This window comes from Acanthochromis polyacanthus, chromosome 8 (genome assembly GCF_021347895.1).
Source record: "Acanthochromis polyacanthus isolate Apoly-LR-REF ecotype Palm Island chromosome 8, KAUST_Apoly_ChrSc, whole genome shotgun sequence".
NCBI classification, from domain to species: Eukaryota; Metazoa; Chordata; class Actinopteri; family Pomacentridae; genus Acanthochromis; species Acanthochromis polyacanthus.
The window spans coordinates 12,749,576-12,769,378 of NC_067120.1; the positions used below are offsets into that span (position 1 = coordinate 12,749,576).

The following is a 19,803-nucleotide window of genomic DNA, read 5'->3' on the forward strand; positions in this document are numbered from 1 at the left end:
TTATTATCTGACAGGTAAAATACTGGACAATGTCACTTTGAATCACTGAATTATGAACGGTCCTCATCAGCATCATAGATTGGTGTGAAAATTACTTCATCCTGCCTGTGCCAAAAGGCAGCTTAAGACCTCTTTATCAGAGTCGTTCAAGCAAAGAGTCAATAAAACACTGCAATTAGGCCTGCTCTTTTAAAATCTGAGACAGTCTAATTGACTGTGTATTCAAGTAGAACACCAGAATTCCCTCCAGCAAGTTTAATAACATTGATAAGCAGCATTATGCATAATCATAAGCTCGGAGCTCTGAAATGCAGAATGATGTATTCTTACCATGCAGTTGGTTGAACAGTGTTGTCTTTAAGATTTAGTTTATGCTTCTTGCAGGCCTTTGTGTGCAGTTTGATTTATTTCCCTCAAGTGTCTCTTTGAAACTTCTAATGTTGATCAGGGGCTCAACGGAGTTTCATAATAACATCTTTATAATGCTCACGCCACTTGGTTGTGGAGGGCTTGCAGTGAGGAGCTGGGGATAATAATGCGGTGCAGCACATCAAACAGAGCCTGGTCAAAAAGCAAAGCACTCAATATCTCATAGGAGGGAATTTAATGGCCACTGGTTGCTCTGGGCTCTTGACCCTCTCCAAGAGGCTCCATGTTAGTCACTCTCCAGTGCTTTCCAATTGAAACCCAGCCAGACTGGTAGTAGATGAGATTTCAACGGTCTACTCAAAGCCTGGATGACTGTACCACTAGCTTCAGCTGGTCATTACACTGGTGATGCTCGGCTGATAAGAGATTGTGAAACTGGACGCTGTCAGTTTAGCCAGCTGGAGTTTTTCTGGTGTATTCAGACATAGGGCTTTTTCACACCCATCTTTTTATAGTGATTTCAAATGCATTGCAGACTTATTAAATCAATAATTTGTCCTGTACTTTGAAGCTGCAAAAACATAAATAGATTTAGTCCAGTACTTTTGCTAAGTACAGCTTTAAGTTACCTCCTCTGTACTACATTTTTAGAGGTGAATATTGAACTTTTAACTTCACATATACTTAACAAATATAGTTGCTTTAAAGAAGCTACTTTGTCACTTAGTGAGTGGTTTTACTTTTGATGTTTTGAATACATCCGTTTACTAATAGTGAATGCAGGATTTCATGAACTCTACTATTTCCACAAACACCAACTTTGGCCCTTGTTCTGTCAGTTCAAAGTATCAAAACCATTTAAACAACAAAACCAACCACATAGCAGTTTAAGTCAGGACACAGGACATATTTGGGCTTTTTGCCAGCCTGGGACACAGCTGACTTGCCCTGAGGGCAGCCAACCACACTGATTTAATATGCATTTATATACAAGGTGTCTTGTTTAACATAATGAATATCTAATCAAGCATGAGCACAGGAAAGCAATTTCAGCAAAGTAATTGAAATCAGACTTTGTTTATATGACAGAGTATTGCTCCACTCTTGGCACTCAGTCGCCCAGAGCGCTAACTCGACATTAAATCCCTTTTCAAGCATCGTTTTGAAGCAAATTTGTTTTCTCTCTGTATTAGCCTGTCAACCTCTAACTGTTAAAATTGGTCTTTGCAACTGCCAAAACTCTAAAATGTGAGCAGACATGATAAAATTGTGCCTCTGTTCAGTGACATTGATAAAGTTCACTTTTCATGTTGTATTATTATGGTGCCCACAGATTGTGTGGTATAAGGGATGCCTTGTCATAGTTGTACATCCACTGTTTCAACTGAACATATATACCGTCTCACTGTCCTGTGCTGCCATCTAGTGTTCAAAAACGATCTTGGCCACAACAAAGCAGTACTTTAAAGGAATTTTATTCCTGAGTGTACAGTGAAAGAAAAAACTTCCAAAATAAGCTGATGATTTAAACTTTACCTGTAGCTCAGTGTAATACAGTCAAACAGTTTATAGCAGACATAAATCAATATTATGGCAGCTTCACAATAACTTCTCATGTGCCGAGTAACAACTGTGCAAACACTCTTTTTCTTTTCAGCTGTAGATCCACAGTAACTAAACATCTGCCACTCATTTGACTCAGTCCAACAACATTTGTATTTGACTCAACAGGGAAAAAAGCGTATAAAATACTTTACAAAATAGCTTTGGCGACCCAGGTATATACACTGTTGCATATATAAAAAGCATAGAAAATGTTTAAATATAATCCCTAGAGCTACTACAAAAACAAACTTCAGACTATTGCACAACAGTCAGGTCAGGAGAGAGGAGTGTAGTGATCACTGCTGCAGCCGCTCAACGCTTTCAAGGTTTTCTGCGCCTGTAAGAGAAAACTGAGTCAGTCGTAATCTCCAGCTGTGCCTCAAAACAAAATGCTGATCTAGAAAATTGAGCGCTTACTTGGTGATCCCGTGGTGCTCATATCCGGGTCCCATGTTCGATCCAGCCCTCATCTCCATGGCCACGGAGCACTGGGATGAAACGGTAAATTGTGAACCAAATCTAAGCTGAAGTCTTAAATTTACCGTAATACAAAGAGGACTGTAACTGCGGGATGCATTAGCACTAATACAATAAAGATTGCTAGCTCTTCGTTTCTATTTGTTGACGCTTGCCTATGCTAAAAATGTTTGTATAAAGTTAGAGTGCTACGCAGCGACGGTAACTGTGTTGCCAAAACATCAGTGACATCGACTCAGTGCTGTATGGATATGGACCATAGACTGTATATATAGTGGACGTAGCATCTGGCTCCAGAATTGAAGCCAACCCGGAAGTGTCAAAAACTTGCAATATCACGCCGTCCGCTAGGGTTGGCTCCAAAAAGCTTTTTCTCCATAGACCCCAATTCATTTTTGGAAAAAATAAAATTTGATAGACTGATGTTCTACAGCTCAGGATTTTTTTCCCGTTAGTTTTCATGGTCAAAATGAGAGATCAGGTGGCCGATCTCAAAATAAATCAATACTGAATTTTAAATAAATCGTTAAAGTTGGCGGAGCCAGGGGGCGTGGCTATACTTGATAGACAGCAACAGAAGCCTCTGTGGTAAAATGTGGGTGGGATAAGAAAGTCCTCAGGCAATCCTGCCCCTAGTTGCTCTCCGGTCCAGTCTGTTTGATGACGCTTTTTATGTCACTGGCTCCAAAAAATCCAAAATGGCGACCAGGAAGTAGCAAAATCCGGGCTTCATTTTCTCGGCGTTGAAACCAACGGGTGACGTCACGGTTAGTTTCCGCCTACATACTCAGGAAAACTTAAGTTCATGCCATGATCTGGTTGCTTTCTCAAGATAGTGTTAACTTTACGTTTCTGTGAGGTAAATTTCTGCAACTCTCTCTGTATGTCTGTGTGTTCATGCTCAGGAATAGATTTCATATACGGAATATGTAGACACCGATCTGATATTTATGTATGAGAACGTGTCTTTCAGATTAGAACTTTGTGTAATATAATAACATTGATGCGTTCTTGCCTTTGTGTGCCAACAATCCAGCCTTAAACCAGCACACAGAAAGTTTAATTGAGACTAATCAATTTTATCATCTTACCCTTGTCTCCACATCAGTCCAGGCTCCATCTGTTCCATCCCCACCTGTCGGGGTGCCTTCTGAAGATTTCCTCTTCCGGCTTTAGAGACAGATGTAAAATGAGTATGCTGTTAATTATTACATCTTCACGCGTTTGGAATGAAATTTAGTGCTTTGGCACCTGAGCGAGAAACAATTAACAACCTTTTCAGAATAAAAAAATAAATGTTAATGCTGGGTGATGAGTGTAAAATAAGTCACTATAATATTAATATTATGATTAATGAAATGTGATATTCAAAATGTTTAATGCAGTTTTACATGCAGCAATAACCATTCACACATCTTAAAACTATACATAACTTATGTATTAAATGATAAATTTCAATATTATTGCTAAGTCAAAGTGCACAAAAACTCTGCCCATAAAATCTGTCAGTGTGATTTTTCAGACAAATACTGTGAGTTATTTCTCTCTTTTTGACAGTTAAATATTGTGATTAAACAACCATTCAGAATGAGAAATGTATCAGTGCGGCAGGCTTTTCTCAAGCAGTGGAAAGTGTACTGACATTTTTTGATAAAGTAGCTCAACTTGCAAACTACACACGTGGACAAAATTGTTGGTACCCCTCAGTTAAAGAAGGAAAAACCCACAATTCTCACTGAAATCACTTGAAACTCACAAAAGTAACAATAAATAAAAATTTATTGAAAATTAAATAAATCAAAATCAGCCATCACTTTTGAATTGTTGATTAACATAATTATTAAAAAAACAAACTAATGAAACAGGGCTGGACAAAAATGATGGTACCCATAACTTAATATTTTGTTGCACAACCTTTTGAGGCAATCACTGCAATTAAACGATTTCTGTATTTGTCAATGAGCGTTCTGCAGCTGTCAACAGGTATTTTGGCCCACTCCTCATGAGCAAACAGCTCCAGTTGTCTCAGGTTTGATGGGTGTCTTCTCCAAATGGCATGTTTCAGCTCCTTCCACATATGTGCAATTGGATTCAGATCTGGGCTCATAGAAGGCCACTTTAGAATAGTCCAACGCTTTTCTCTCAGCCATTCTTGGGTGTTTTTGGCTGTGTGTTTTGGATCGTTGTCCTGTTGGAAGACCCATGACCTGCGACTGAGACCAAGCTTTCTGACACTAGGCAGCACATTTCTCTCCAGAATGCCTTGATAGTCTTCAGATTTCATCGTACCTTGCACACTTTCAAGACACCCTGTGCCAGATGCAGCAAAGCAGCCCCAAAACATTACTGAGCCTCCTCCATGTTTCACCGTAGGGACAGTGTTCTTTTCTTCGTATGCTTGGTTTTTGAGTCTATGAACATAGAGTTGATGTGCCTTACCAAAAAGCTCCAGTTTGGTCTCATCTGTCCAAAGGACATTCTCCCAGAAGCTTTGTGGCTTGTCAACATGCATTTTTGCAAATTCCAGTCTGGCTTTTTTATGAGTTTTTTTCAGCAGTGGTGTCCTCCTTGGTCGTCTCCCATGAAGTCCACTTTGGCTCAAACAACGACGAATGGTGCGATCTGACACTGATGTACCTTGGCCTTGGAGTTCACCTTTAATTTCTTTGGAGGTTGCTCTGGGCTCTTTGGATACAATTCCAACGATCCGTCTCTTCAATTTGTCATCAATTTTCCTCTTGCGGCCACGTCCAGGGAGGTTGGCTACTGTCCCGTGGGTCTTGAACTTCTGAATAATATGAGCCACTGTTGTCACAGGAACTTCAAGCTGTTTAGAGATGGTCTTATAGCCTTTACCTTTAAGATGTTTGTCTATCATTTTTTTTCCGATGTCCTGGGACAATTCTCTCCTTCGCTTTCTGTTGTCCATGTTCAGTGTGGTACACACCTTTTCACCAAACAGCAGGGTGACTACTTGTCTCCCTTTAAATAGGCAGACTGACTGATTATGAGTTTGGAAACACCTGTGATGTCAATTAAATGACACACCTGAGTTAATCATGTCACTCTGGTCAAATAGTTTTCAATCTTTTATAGAGGTACCATCATTTTTGTCCAGGCCTGTTTCATTAGTTTGTTTTTTTAAATAATTATGTTAATCAACAATTCAAAAGTAATGGCTGTTTTTGATTATTTAATTTTCAATAAATTTTTATTTATTGTTACTTTTGTGAGTTTCAAGTGATTTCAGTGAGAATTGTGGGTTTTTCCTTCTTTAACTGAGGGGTACCAACAATTTTGTCCACGTGTGTACATCTTCCTCCAATCCTTGTGACCATGTAACTGATAGCCTTTCTCAAAATGTACAAACAGTTCAAATGGCCAAAAATAAAAAAAAATATAATTCAAGACATCTTAGGGACAGTGGACATCATGAGTAAATGTCCGTAGCTTACTACCTTGGGACTGTGGTGAGCTCCTGTTTCAGTGTCTCGATGTCTGTGAACTGGACGGCTTGTCCTCCTCCTCTGGTTTTAAGCACATCACCCTGAATAATGAAGAACAAATATTAGGTGTTAGCCAACTTTTATTTGCAGTTCATCCAGTCTTAAAACTCTGTAAATGTGGTGTTATTCATGTTGAAATACAGATGCAGGCTTGTTTTTTTTTTAACAGATGAAGTACAATGCATTATAAAAAGCGACACATGGTGACATTGTTTGAAATAGAAGTGATGTGTTCACACTTTAACACCTCACTAGTCTCTCCTTGGACAAGCATCGATGAGACTGACACCATTACAGACTTTACAGTCAATGTACAGAAATAACTTTATTTTTACAATTAACAGATTTCTTTGAGTAACATAAAAACTGCTCAGAGCACCAACTGCTAGAGATACTGGCTGGTTAGGGCAAAATGTGAGCTCTTCCGAAACAGGAAATAGCTAACATAAATATGTTGTCAGACTGAGATCAGATGGAGACTTTTTCAGATATGTTTGTAATATCCTCCTGCAGCATATCTCACCTTAATAAGTTGGGTCTTTATCTCGCCATCAGAGGCAACCTCCTGGTGCGTTAACACATATTTGTCACACTTAGACAGGTTCTTCTCACTGGGTGTAGACACCTGGATGGCATTAGGAATGACGGGCTGCAACACTGTGCCCAAGTCCAGGCTGGAGGTCGGCTTGTGGTCCACCCACTTCTCACCACCGGCAGAACGGGAACGACGGTGCAGCGGCCGTACTGGTGTCGTCGTCTGCTTAGATCAACCGAATAACAAATTAAAGAAGGAAACGCCCCAAAGAGGGAAAAACAAACATACAACTCAGTCAAGTTATTACAGAGCTTGGCACAAGGTGTCATAAGAGGATATTTTTACATGAAGGAACCTTAACCGTGATCAGAGCCACCAGGTTTCATTCTACAACTTCATCCTGCTATCTGTAGCTAACTCACTGACCCTGGAGCTTCTCTGAAAAAGATCTAGGTCAAACGGAGGGCAGCAGGCTCGTTCTTCCTCTCTATTCAAGCACATAGCTCTTCTCTTGGACCGGCTGGCTGAGGGGCCTGCTGGAGACTGGGTTCTGATGGGGGTGCAAGGGGAATGGTATTCCTGTATGTTGTCTTGAGCTGACCGCTGCTCCCATGCAGAGGCAGAGATAGAGGTAGCCACAGACCAAGAACTACTGGTGCTGGGGTAGGGGCAGGTGGGCTTTGGGTTCATCTCATCTTCCTCGACTCTAGCGGTACTGACTGGCTGTGAATCTATCACTGGACTGACTTGAGGAGAATCAACATGGCACTGGGGGCAAAGTGGAAACACCGCATATTAACAGTTAGTTACAGACACAAAAGACACAGGAAAATTTAGATCTGTACAGTGATCATGCTATAGATTAGAGTACTGCTTTGTGAGTAGTAACAAGAAGTCAACTGACAACAATAGTTAGCAATATATTTGATAACAGCATAATAAGAAAACGGTCAATTCATGTTCCTCAGTGTAAGAAACTACTGATATTTTGTTATTAGTGCTCTTAAATTTGATGTAATGGCATGTGAAGATGTCAGTTTGGACATTTTTCACCATATTATAGACTATGCAGCTGAGTCAAGTAATAACTGAATAATATTGATTCTGCAAATACATTAGTTAGTCCTTTTTGCAATGCAATTCAGCTCATCTCAGCAGTCCCAAAAATAACAACATCTCTCTGACATTTTTCAGTTTCTCAGTGGTAATTAACAGTTCCTGGACTACATTATAATATGCAAGAGGTGTCTTCTGCTGTTCTATTGTGATTAGCGTTGTTAGTCAGGATGGTTATCAGATTTACACAGAGGTAGATAGATGTTCCCTTTGAAAGGACAGAATTCTGTTCCACCGTTTATGTAATCCAACAACATTTAGCAACATAAATGAAACAGAAGCTAAGCATTATGAGCATAACATACAGGAAGAGGCGACGGGGAGGCAGATCTCTTTGCCGGGAGGCGTTCCTCTCTGGAAGGCCGCTGAGGCTGCGTCTGACGCGGTGGAGGCTGGGGACGTCCTGGAGTCTTGCTCTCTGTAACAATGGCTTTCAGCTGCTTCAGCTTTTCGTCTTTCACCCAGAGCTTGTTTTGCATCTCAAGCTGCATTGCATTAACGCGTCTCTCCTGCACAATAATAGCATTATTGTCCAAGTGCAACAATCACAAGTCATTATCATTAAAATGATAAAAAACATAATAATCCCAGGAGGCTAAAGAGTTTGCTTGTATAATGCGGACAGTAAACAAAATGTTACCAATTCTGTAATTTCTGCATTATGAAAATAAAAAACTCACACATTCTTTCTCCCATTTGTGCTGAGTGTCTGAGACCATGCCGTGCATGCGCTGCTCCATGCGTCTCTTCTCAGACAGTTCCCTGTGCAGCCGCTGTTCTCTGGTTTCCAGCTCCTGCTGCATTGACCGCTTGTCATCCTCATAGATTTTTGTTGTTTTTTGCAGGATGTCGATCTGGAAGAGTGCCATGTGAGACATTTAATAAAACTAAACTATCTTCTTGTCAGCATTCTAAGGGACACTTAAATATTTTTATGTCCCACCTTATGTTCTTGCATCTTGTTTTTCTTTTCCAAACGTTCCATCTCTGCCTTGTTGCTCTGGATGATTTTGTCTCTTTCTGCCAGTTTGCCATTTTGTTCATGAATAAAGTTGTCTTTGGAAATGAGGTTGGCATCCAGATCCTGAAGCATAGACTTCATCATGTTGGCTAAAATAACACGAGGGAAATGAAAGGTGAGCCAAGATTTTTTTTAAAAAGTCCAACTTTTCAAATACCCCAGCCTGTCAAAGCCACCAAGTAACAGCTGGACTAAAATGTGAGCAGACACCTGCTTTGTTGTAGTCTTCAATCATCATCTGTCTGATTCTGTGTCTGTTCTGCAGAGCTTCAATCAGTCGTGGCAGGGTGATGTCATCATGTGGGTCAGTGAGCTCGGAGGAGGGGAGAGGTGGGAGGCTGTGCACCATGTAGTTCATAACAGATGAGACATCTACAAAAACACAATAAACAACTTCTTAAACTCAGTGTTTTTATCAGCATACAAAATATATTCTATGGATAAAACATCTCCACACAATTATTGGTCCAAAGACAATGCTGTGTATTTTTATGGAAATTACTTTAAAAAGTCGGGCTGTCTTCAATTTGAGGACAAATTTTAATGTGACGATGCATCAATCTGCAGTTAAATTTGAAATAAAGTCAGTCTGCATTTAGTGCTTGATAGAAGTGTGTACAGGACTGGCTAATAAACTGAAGCAATAATCATTATCACAGCAGTTACTTATCCTGAAAATCATAAATGAATTTAAAAAAAATCTCTTAATACCTGAATCCACTACTCCATATTGATTCTCTGTGTAATATTAAAATTAGAAATTTCAATGTGTGGCTGCAGTTTGACATGTTTTATTTACATATCTCAGTGTTCACATTTAATGTTTTCACTTCTTTATCATTTTGAATCCACTAATTGTTCTGTCATTTAAATATAGCAGCGTATTCAGATATTAATTATGGCTGTCTGTGATATCATATTAAAAAAAAGTGTCCAACTGTTACCCCTGTCTACTGGACCGCCACGCTCCTCCAGCCGGCGAGACAGCTCCTCTTTGAATGCCTGGTTTCTGTGACGACGGCCTGGAGTGAAGCCACAGATGGGCCTGTCCACTGGCCGAGCCACTTCCACTTCCTGGGTCATCTCTGCAAACCGCATCACCAGCTGCACAAACAGAGCGTGTCTTGGATGTCAGATGAAAGGAAATTTACAAGTTCACTGAACGATAAAGTCCAAGTGTGGGATGAACTTACCAAGGTTTCCTCGTAATCGTCAGCCTTTGGATTCACACAAACAACCATCCTGACTTTTCCTTCTCCATCAAAGTAGTTTTTAAACAGGTGGGTTACTTTGGAGTCTCTGTAGGGGACCATCTGGAAGAGAAAACTTAAATTACCTACATGATTCATGAGTGGGTGTGATTAAAGAGCCCCTATCATGTACATTTACAGGTCTGCAGAGGCAATAACTGGGGCTGACCTGCCCTTCATCCAGGTCTTGTACCTGTCCAGGGTCATGAAGCGGGCAGTGAACATCTCTGCAGACCCCTCACACCCCACATATAAACTCTTTAAACTCCTCCTGTCTGTTGGGCACTACAGAGCACTGTATGCCAAATCTACCAAACACACAGTTTCTTCCCCTAAGCTGTTGCTCTGATGAACCCTTACTACTCACAAAGACTCAAACCACAGTTCAGTAGCCCACACCTATGCGTATTTGCACTATTTTAAATTGTACCACACCTACCTAAATAACCCTGCCACTTTGCACACACACTGAAAATGCTGCTATTAATGGTGTTAATGCTGCTCTTACTTTGATTGTTCTAGGTTATGTCTACTACTCAACCTTTACCTTATTTTTAGGACTTCGTTTTCTCCCTCTGATTACTGTACACACAGAGCTAAGATTCACCAGACACAAATTCCTCGTTTGCATGTTCTAACTTGGCCAATAAAGTTGATTCTGATTCAAATTTTGGGGTACTCTTAGAATGTTTACTTGCTGTAATCAAAAAACATTTTTTTTCTTATACCGTACTTGGTTGCAGCCTCTTTTCTAACCCTCTGTCTGAAATAATCAGTTTTAGCTCCTGTCTCTTCAAGGCATCCTTCACAAAACTCCCAGTCTATTCTAACTGGTCAGAAAGACCAACCAAAGCAAGGCCATGCTGGTTTCACGTCATAGCCCTGGATCTACGAGAATAAGAATGTAGCCCTAACAATAAGAGTTCTAGTGACAAAATACTGCTAACTGCAAGTAAGCTGCTCATTCTAACTACTAAGCAGGGGTTATACAAATGTGTTTACATGCAAGCATAAATAAGTAACCAGTATGTGATATCTGAAGGGCAGGTAAACACACTAAATGATAGAAACACAAAAAGGCATATTTTGGGTTCTTTAAAGTACCGCTCTAGAAGCATTTTGACCACACATACCCTGTTTGTGCCACACATTTGGTTCTCTCGAAGTATCTCAATGCACGTCCGCAGATTCAGCAAAGACTGGTTGATGTTACCTGAAAGGTAAAATGCTGTTAAATCTCACACAAACCTCAGCTGGCATTAAAACATAATCCTGATGTCATTAGCAAACCTGCTTCCCGTATACGAGTGCCTTCTGCCCCCGTCCTGCCAGTACGCTCACTTCCAGCCAGATCCACCAGGCACAGCTGACTGACGCTCACCTGGTTCTTATCCTGACAATCAAAATGAGAAACAGACTGTCAAATACAATTTATCCAAGTAAGAATTACAAACCTGCATTCAACTCTACAGCCAGAAATTTGGCTTCATTTTGAGCTAACCTGGAGAAGGTCGGTGCCGTCTGCGTCTAGTGGAGCTTGAGCCATTTTAATAATGAACACACTGTGTGAGCGACTGGACTCTCTGTTCAGACAGGTGTTTGCAACCTTCCTCTTCTTTTGACCTGGAAAAAACAGGTAACTTTCAGACCACACTGATTCACAGAGAGCATAGTCATGATTAATTAAATTTAAAAAATTTAAGTACAAAACTATTGATTTCCTATTGAACTATTGATTCTTTCAGCTCTTTTATAACCTGCTCAGAGAGAAGATTAACTGCAGTCATTTCCTGGACAGAGGCGACCCGGAGGCTGACAATTCCAGGTCAGACTCATCTACAATCATCAGTGCAGTGATTTAAAATGAAAAAAGCATCATCAGCCCCTTCCATATATTTGAACCCCCTTCTTACAGCAACTCACCTCTCCAGAACACTTGAAAAGCCTCTTCAGCAGACTTGACTTCGACCTCCATACAACCAGCCACATACATGTTGTGATTCTGATCCTCTCTGAGGATTTTAGACTGAGGAGGTCTACGATGAGAAAAAAAAAAGTTATTCCCTGAGACATGGAACTGAGGTTTCCATGCAACTAAAGTTGAGTATCAAGCATTGAACAGGGGTGAGGCAGGGTAGGAAATGTTGCTTGATTCCAGCCAGAGAAAGTAATCAGTTACAATCGTCATACAGAGTAACACACAGGAGTAAGGACATTCAAGAGCTTTACCATGACGAAGACTACAAGCAGCAGGGGGATATGTAAGGATTCTTAAAACTAAAGGAACCCTCATCAACACTGGAGACGTTACCTGGTGGAGCTTGCAATCAGCAGCTCTGTTAGTCATGTTTTTACAGAGGACTGGGTATTATCATATTATCAGTATGTTTTTAGTATTTCCCAAATGAGTCAACAGCGGTGAGTATAGTAAATTAAAACATTTAGCATGAGGTACCTGCTCAGATTCCAAATTTTGCACGGCTTTTTCTTTGAACATATGATTTTACTTAAATGGTAATTTTTCCAGGTCTAGAGCTGCGTGTGATTTTATTGGTTGTTTTAGGACTCTGGCTTTAGGAACTAATTATGTTAATAGTTAATTAATTACTATTTTGTGGATTAAATAACCAATTATTTGATCAATAATATATACAAATCTTAAATATATTCAGTTTACCATCACATAAACAGAGCGTTTTTGCTCGAGGTTTCTTCCCTGTTAAAAGGGTGTTTTCCTTGCCACTGTCGCCTTTGGGCTTGCTCTGGGGGTCAGGCATATGGGTTCTGTAAAGCGTCTTGAGACGATTTGACTGTAATTGACGCTATATAAATAAAATTGAATTGAATAAACTATGCACAAAAACAATTACTCCTTCTGGACACACTAAAACTTGTCTTGCTTCAAAATTTACTTAAACAAGAACTAATTAATTAAGGTTTTATCAGGTGCTATTCATTTGTGAATACTTTCATTGACTTTTCCAGCCATATTTCACTTTGTTTTGTTTAAAACATAAAAGAATAGAATCACTTTATTCATTCTCTTCAGGGATGAATAAAGAAAAAGAAAAAAGGGATTTGTCAGACACTTTTATACTTCTCACGGTAGAGCACTGATTGGGATCCTATTGAATATAGGTCTGAGTAAGAAGTCTTAGACTGACAAAAAAACAAAAACAAATAGATAATAGCATCGTTTTGGTATCTATACTGAAACCTTGGTTTTACATTAGCAGTGGTATAAAATTGTTTAGAACGATACCCAGTCCTATGTGTTTGTGTAGTTTTTGCGAAAACTGATTTTAGATTTGACACATTTGAGTAACTTTACAAACATCTCCAACATTGACAAGGTTCCATTTACAAATTTGACTGTATGACTGTGTTCAACAGACAAAGTTCAGCTAAATCAGGCTGCTACTTTGATGTCTGATGGACGAGTATTCACTGGTCACATACATGAACTCAGTATTCTGGCGCACAGGTGTGCCTCCACCATTCCACCTAGTAAAAAGAAAGGACAGTAATTTTGTCTTCTACTTTCTTTTTCATGTAAAGAATAAATGACAAGAACCACAATGATAAACAGTTTTATGTTCTGCTACTGTCAACAGATAAGACATGATGCTTATCGTCCTTTCATTTTATGCAAATCCGTATATCTGAATTATATACCTTTCACTTTACATTTCTGTGAACTCACTTTGGCTTGATTGCATCTTCCTGAGTTTCCTCCAAGAGATCATAAATGTAGTTGTTGTAGATTTCAATGTAGGAGACGAAGATGCTGTAGCCGCTGTCCGCATCCACACCATCTGCTTTATAAGCCTCGTCTGGCTTGATCATGTCAGCAATCTCAGGATCAGGCTTTTGTCTAAAATTCAAGCAGGAAAATTTAGAGATTACGTACATATCATTCATCCTACTTCAGATCACTGTGCTTCACCTGGACTCAGTTTTCTGTCTTTATATAGTTCAACACCAACAGTTGTTGAAGTTTTTGCAAGTCATACTGTGCAGTGGGTCTAATAAGATCTCCGTCTGTGTCAGACTGTGTGATATCAACTGGAAGCCTGCCAGAAAATGCAAATATGCGGTGTATTGTAGTGCTACAATGTAAACAGGAAAAAAATGAGAACATGTTGTCAGTTCGTATCATCCATCTGTCCCTCTCTTATGTTTAGAAAATACAGCAATGTTAGGTTTACTTTTTTAGCGCAGTCACAGATTTTTTCCTTTTCAACACAATAATTGTTTTGGCGCGTTTGCTTCTTCAGTACATATAAAATGACATGTACACTACCAGTCAAAAGTTTGGCCACACTTTCTCATTCAATGTTTTTTTTAATTATTTTATACATTGTAGATTAATACTGAAGACATCAAAACTATAAAAGAATGCATATGGAATTAAGTTGTAAATAAAAAAAGTGTTCATCTTCAGTATTAATCTACAATGTAGAAAGTAATACAAATAAATAAAAAGCATTGAATGGAAGGTGTGTCCAAACTTTTGACTGATAGCGTAAAATACGCTGGGCCAGCCAGTATACTTTGCATCAATTCATGTCATACTCCGTGTGATTAGTTTGTCCGTAGATAAGACTCATGCTCCAGTCACACTGTAAGAACTTGGTAAATTTCCCTCTTAATTTTTCCACATAACATCTTGGGTCACCAAAATGCCAAACCAGTCAGCTGGTGCATGAGTCTCACCATGTGATCTAAGATCACCATTTTGGATTAATAGCCACAGGTGTCATTGTGTTTCTCTTGCAATTGTCAACTTATATTTCAGACAACCTAAAATTGAAAAGTGTAAAGGTGTCTTTACCTGGACGAGGGTGTCTTAGGAACAGTCACATTGTTTCCCCGCCTTTGGCGCTCCAACAAAGCATCAACTTCACTCTGAACCTCCATGCCATTTTTATCATCCGTCTTAAAAATCTAAACAAACAGAATGCATTACATTAAATAAATACTATACATTCTCAAATTATCTGGGTACAAAACATAATCAACATCATTTTTGGATGCTACTCTCTTACATATCTGTTGGCCTGGTAGGGACCAATACTGTTGAAGATCATGTTGAGAGAGCGAGGTAGAAGTCCTCCCTGGCCTGGAGAGCCAGTCATGGTGAATGTCTTCCCACTGCCTGTCACTCCGTACGTGAAGAGCAGACCTGCAACAAACAGAGAGCAAATTAACCTCCAATAATAAACTCAAAACCAAACTGCTCCTGGTTCCTGGCATGCTTCAATTCATAAACACTCAGAAAGCAAAACAGAATTTCTTATGTGAGGTAAATGACCAGGCCAGATGACTGTGCCTTAACTGATACTGTATAGACAAAAATTCTCCTGACATATTTTTGTGCTCTTACCATTTTTTCCATGGATGAGGTCATCTACGAGCGGTTTGGCCACATCCTCAAAGAGCTCCATTTGAGATACTGAGATTCCAAAGACTTTTTTAAAGGAGTACTGTGTCTATGAGATAAGAGAGAATCATAATATAAGATTAATTCTGGCATTATCACATAGTTTCCTGCCTTTTGACAATTCACATAAAGCTTAAAACCAACAATATGCCATTTCATTATTCCACACTTTTTATTTTTTCAGTCTTTCTGTGATATTCAGGGTCCTACCAAAGAGTACATCATAAAACAGGCTTTGATGAATATACCTTAAATGCTTCCACATGAAGTGTCCAACAAACATCCTATACGAGCACTAATATCACTTCAAGTACTTCAAGGAGCAGCTGCAGCTCTAATATTAGCTGCTTCTGGTTACGTGAACTTCAAACTAAATAGATTAGATATACCTTCTGACCTGAGAACACCTTGAAATCCCTCCAGGAGAGCTGGAGGACATAGCTAGAGAACTGAGATAAGTGGCAGTAGATTCCTAAACCCGTGAGGCATTCCCCAGATGATAAGACTGCATTTTTGAGTAATATAATCAGTGAGCAGCATGATGATGTATGAAGGATTGACCCTAATAACCTGCAGTGCCATAGTGAGGAAGGAAAGTCACACAGTATGAACCATGTGACTCAACAATGTGTCATTTAATTATTCTTTTATAATAATAAACTTTATCAGGCTGTGGTCACATAGACAATATTTAACAAGTGGATCTATATATGTCTTCATCTTGTCACCCCAACAGGGAAACGTGCTAGAGGCTACGAACACACTCATTTAACTGGAGTTACATTCAGTAACTACTATTTTTCCAGCAGAACTTTTTTTTTTTTTTTTAGAATCTTTTTTCTCTGTGGCTGTCACTCCCATACTTCTGCATTTTAACAGCACAACCACCCTCATTCAACCAGGTGTTTATGAGCAGACAGAAAATGTTTAAATTCAAAGATTTCACGCAACTGTCAGCAAAAAGTGCATGGACAGTATAAAAATGCGTAGGTTTTATTTTGTAACTAACAAATGTGTTTGTACATGTTTTCATAGTTTAAGTGTGTATAATTCAGGTTTAGCTGTGGATTCAACTGAAGCTATCGCACGGAGTCTTGAAGAGTCTGGTTTAAAAATAATTTGAAGAGAGTGGTGTGACGCTGAAAACAAGCGGTACAAACTGCTGAATAAAGCAAGACAGACTCAGAACCTGCAGCCGAAAGAAAGAACTTGCAAAACTAAAAGCTGGATGAACAGAGCGTGATGTCTCAATCAGGCAGATGTCCTGAGTGGAACAAGAACACCTTCGCCGGAACAGTCGTACACGTATTTATCTTAGATAAGGTTACTCGTTATTCTCTTATGAGTTTATCAACAATTAAAAGTTTAGAAATCACTCCAGATATCTAATCAGGTGAGGGTTACACAAAAAGCTTGTTGTACTGTGTGTATGACTTTTCATGTACTTAAAGAATTAGTAAGAGTAAGTGCCAGAAAATGTGTTGTAGTCTTAAAGCGCAAGTCCTCAAATATTACGAAACACAAGTAGCTGCACAACTTTCAAATTTACCATTTAAGCCAAACTGTCTGCTACTGTGTAAGGGTCAATACATAATTGTGGGACTTTTTGTAACATAGTTAACAGGTATTATAGTTGACGTTTTGCTGTTTTCAGCCCTAAAATCAGCATATAACAACTATAACCAAACACCAAATGGCATTTTTACAGAAAGATTCCTCTAAATACTATATATACAATTGAGATATATCTAAAATATATATACATATAAAATTGAAAGTTTTTTTTATAAAGATATTGTAGTGAACCTGTTGGCACGCAATAAATCCACACTTGACTCACACACTACCTTATATTAATTAACTAGGAAAGCCTTGGAGTCTTGCCACTCTTTCTTTCAGCAGGAAAAGACATCATGTGGAGCAGGTCATGATATTTAGAATTAACACACTTCCTTGAGGGGTGTTTTCGTAATAGGTAACTTGGTTGAAAGTGATTTCTCGGACAAAGATACAATTTATTATTTTCCATATAAAATTTGATACACAAAAAGAAATATCTGTCATGATTATCTCAATTTAAGAAAAAGAACACAATCAAAACTATTTTTGAATAGGCTCATTTTATTATTGTTTAACTAATTAGAAGGGGGTTAATATTAAATTCGGACAGTTAGTTAGTTGGCATTTTACTGATATCCAGTCATTTGTTATTAATAAGTCATTGTTTCCATAATAAATAATTATGGAATTTGCAAAGACATGATCATAATGAACATAAAAACATTAGTTATTTTTTTAAACTTTTAATAAAAATGTATGCAAGATATAGCCGATGGACTTCAAAAGTCCCTCAATTATATATTGATCCGTATGTTCAGGATTGTTTTTTGTTTTTTTGGGGTGGATTTTCTGACAGTAAGAAAAACATAGCATATCAGCAAACTCCTATTGTTCTCCCAAACTGCCCTTGGTTCACTACTAGAGCCCCTACCTCTTTATATTCTCCATTGCGGTTGGTTTTGAAGCCTTCAGGGGCGTGCAGCTGGATGGTGGTGGTGCTGATCACCTCAATGCAGCACTCCTCGTCCCCCGCACCCAGAGGCCGCACACGACAGTACACCTGAGGAGCAAAAACCACTAAATCAGATGTACTCCAATTGTATCAGGCTTTTTAATAATGCCTGAATAACTGGTGATTAAATCCGTAACAAACTGCTGTAACATGACACCACAATCAGCCAGACATTCACTTATAACAGCATTACAGTATGTTGTCAGTTAACCTGCTGCAGTGACACTCACCCCAACAGGGTCTTTCTGGCTGTTGGGAGGCTTTTTTGGAGGAGGCCTGCGAGGTGTTCTACCCTTCCTGGAGAAAAAATGAGTTTACATTTAATCGTTAGTTAGCTATTTATGACAGAGAGCAGTTATAACGGCTGAACAAAGCTTCTGCCTAGAGGCTACCTAGCCCCCGGCTAACGGTAAAGCTAAGGTATTTAACACGACAACTCCGTACACTCCTACTCAGCATTTAGCAACAGCATACATGTAAGTAATGTAGTTTGAACGTGATACACGAAATATTAATCTGTACTCACGCTTGTCTGTTCATTGTTTCGTGCTGCCTGTCTCGGTTTCGGCGTTTCTGTTGCTACAATTTTGAATCTTCCCTCCGCCTCAAACTAGACGACGTTTTCAAAACGAGCCAGCAGCAGCCAATTAGATTTCACAACGACCACCACGTGATCCTGCCCTCACTGCCCAGCCTTTTACGGAAGCAAAACTGTGAAATATGTGGAAGTCAACAGATATGTGACATGTGATACTGATAAAATACCTCAGCAAAGTGTTTTAATACAGCAGGTAGAGTCGCCTTAGATACCTATTACCAATAGATACCAAATAACAAATGCAAATACACCATTGGAATTCTCACAGTGAGAATATTTGTTTTAGATAATGAGAAATTTATCTTAGTTTGATGTTTCCAATACATGCAGCCTGTTTATTAAAACATATTTTAAAGTGATTGATTTTAAACTATATTAGAGATTATATTGTTTTTATAAGTGACAATGGTTATCAGGTTTACATTTTACCTGGTCAGCTAGGGAAAAACATTTCACAGAGGAATAAAGATTTCTGATTGTTCCACTGAATTATTCTCAATTTTGTTACACACTTTAGAAGAAGAAAATGAGCAGTCAGTGGTCTTCAGTCCAGCCGAAGGTTTTGTTGTACACCAGACAGAGAGTACAAGCAAACCAAGCCAAACCAGTTGTCCCAATATATATGAACTTAAATAGAATTCTTTATCCCATTCATTGTGCATCAAAGGTCTCCCCAAAGTATGATTATCAACTGATTCTCACCTTCAATCATAAACTGCATTGCTACATATTGTGTGATCAGCTATGTTTATCTTCAAACCCTATACAATATTTGTTGCATTTAGATCATATGACTTTAACATTGAGGCCTGCAGAATGTTTGCTAACCAGCATAACAGAGGCTTACAGAACTAAATTGGACAGTTCACCATTTACTTTCCTCACTAAACATGGTTTTTAACCTTCTGATTATTTACTATCATAACATTTAACATATGCTGTTATGCATTTCCACAGGCAAATTAATGATATGTAAAGACATGGCTTACATGGTCTAAATGGGTATACACTTGATTACAGTTTTCCAAAAAATGTTGCAAACATACTATATCTATACATATTGTTGTTCATTAATGTTGGAATGAAACTGCAGGTTTGTTGCAGCCAAAAAATCACACACAAGAAATGCAAAAACAAACAACATATGCAGAAATGAAGAGGAAGATAAATGTTAAAAGCATAAATAACTATTTTTTTATTTTTTTATTGTGCATATATACATGCATGCACGCATACAAGCATAAATAACTAATGCCGCCACAAAAAAGCTGGCGTGACGTCACTCTGTAGTCCTAACAGAACACCAAACGT

The 19,803-nt window shown here is 38.8% G+C and overlaps 1 protein-coding gene and 1 non-coding gene across 3 annotated transcripts; both read right to left on the minus strand.

Moving 5' to 3' along the window:
* Positions 1-1,828: 1,828 nt before the first annotated feature.
* kif23 (kinesin family member 23) lies at positions 1,829-18,684 on the minus strand. Of its 2 annotated transcripts, XM_022189934.2 has the most exons (23): positions 18,421-18,684; positions 18,125-18,191; positions 17,814-17,942; positions 15,266-15,371; positions 14,928-15,064; positions 14,714-14,826; positions 13,583-13,753; positions 13,339-13,383; positions 11,803-11,915; positions 11,381-11,502; positions 11,170-11,272; positions 11,013-11,092; positions 9,823-9,942; positions 9,574-9,733; positions 8,840-9,001; positions 8,552-8,718; positions 8,289-8,462; positions 7,914-8,117; positions 6,481-6,714; positions 5,910-5,998; positions 3,543-3,621; positions 2,392-2,462; positions 1,829-2,311 (listed from the first exon to the last, which is right to left on the minus strand). In XM_022189934.2, the coding sequence occupies exons 1-23, from the start codon at positions 18,432-18,434 to the stop codon at positions 2,296-2,298; spliced, it is 2,676 nt and encodes an 891-aa protein (XP_022045626.1). In that variant the 5' UTR covers positions 18,435-18,684; the 3' UTR covers positions 1,829-2,295. The 2 variants fall into 2 exon arrangements, with proteins under 2 accessions (XP_022045626.1, XP_051808547.1); XM_051952587.1 differs by lacking the exon at positions 13,339-13,383.
* LOC127535295 (Z30 small nucleolar RNA) lies at positions 11,637-11,733 on the minus strand. The gene has a single exon (XR_007944143.1). It is a non-coding gene; the product is annotated as a Z30 small nucleolar RNA (small nucleolar RNA).
* Positions 18,685-19,803: the final 1,119 nt, after the last annotated feature.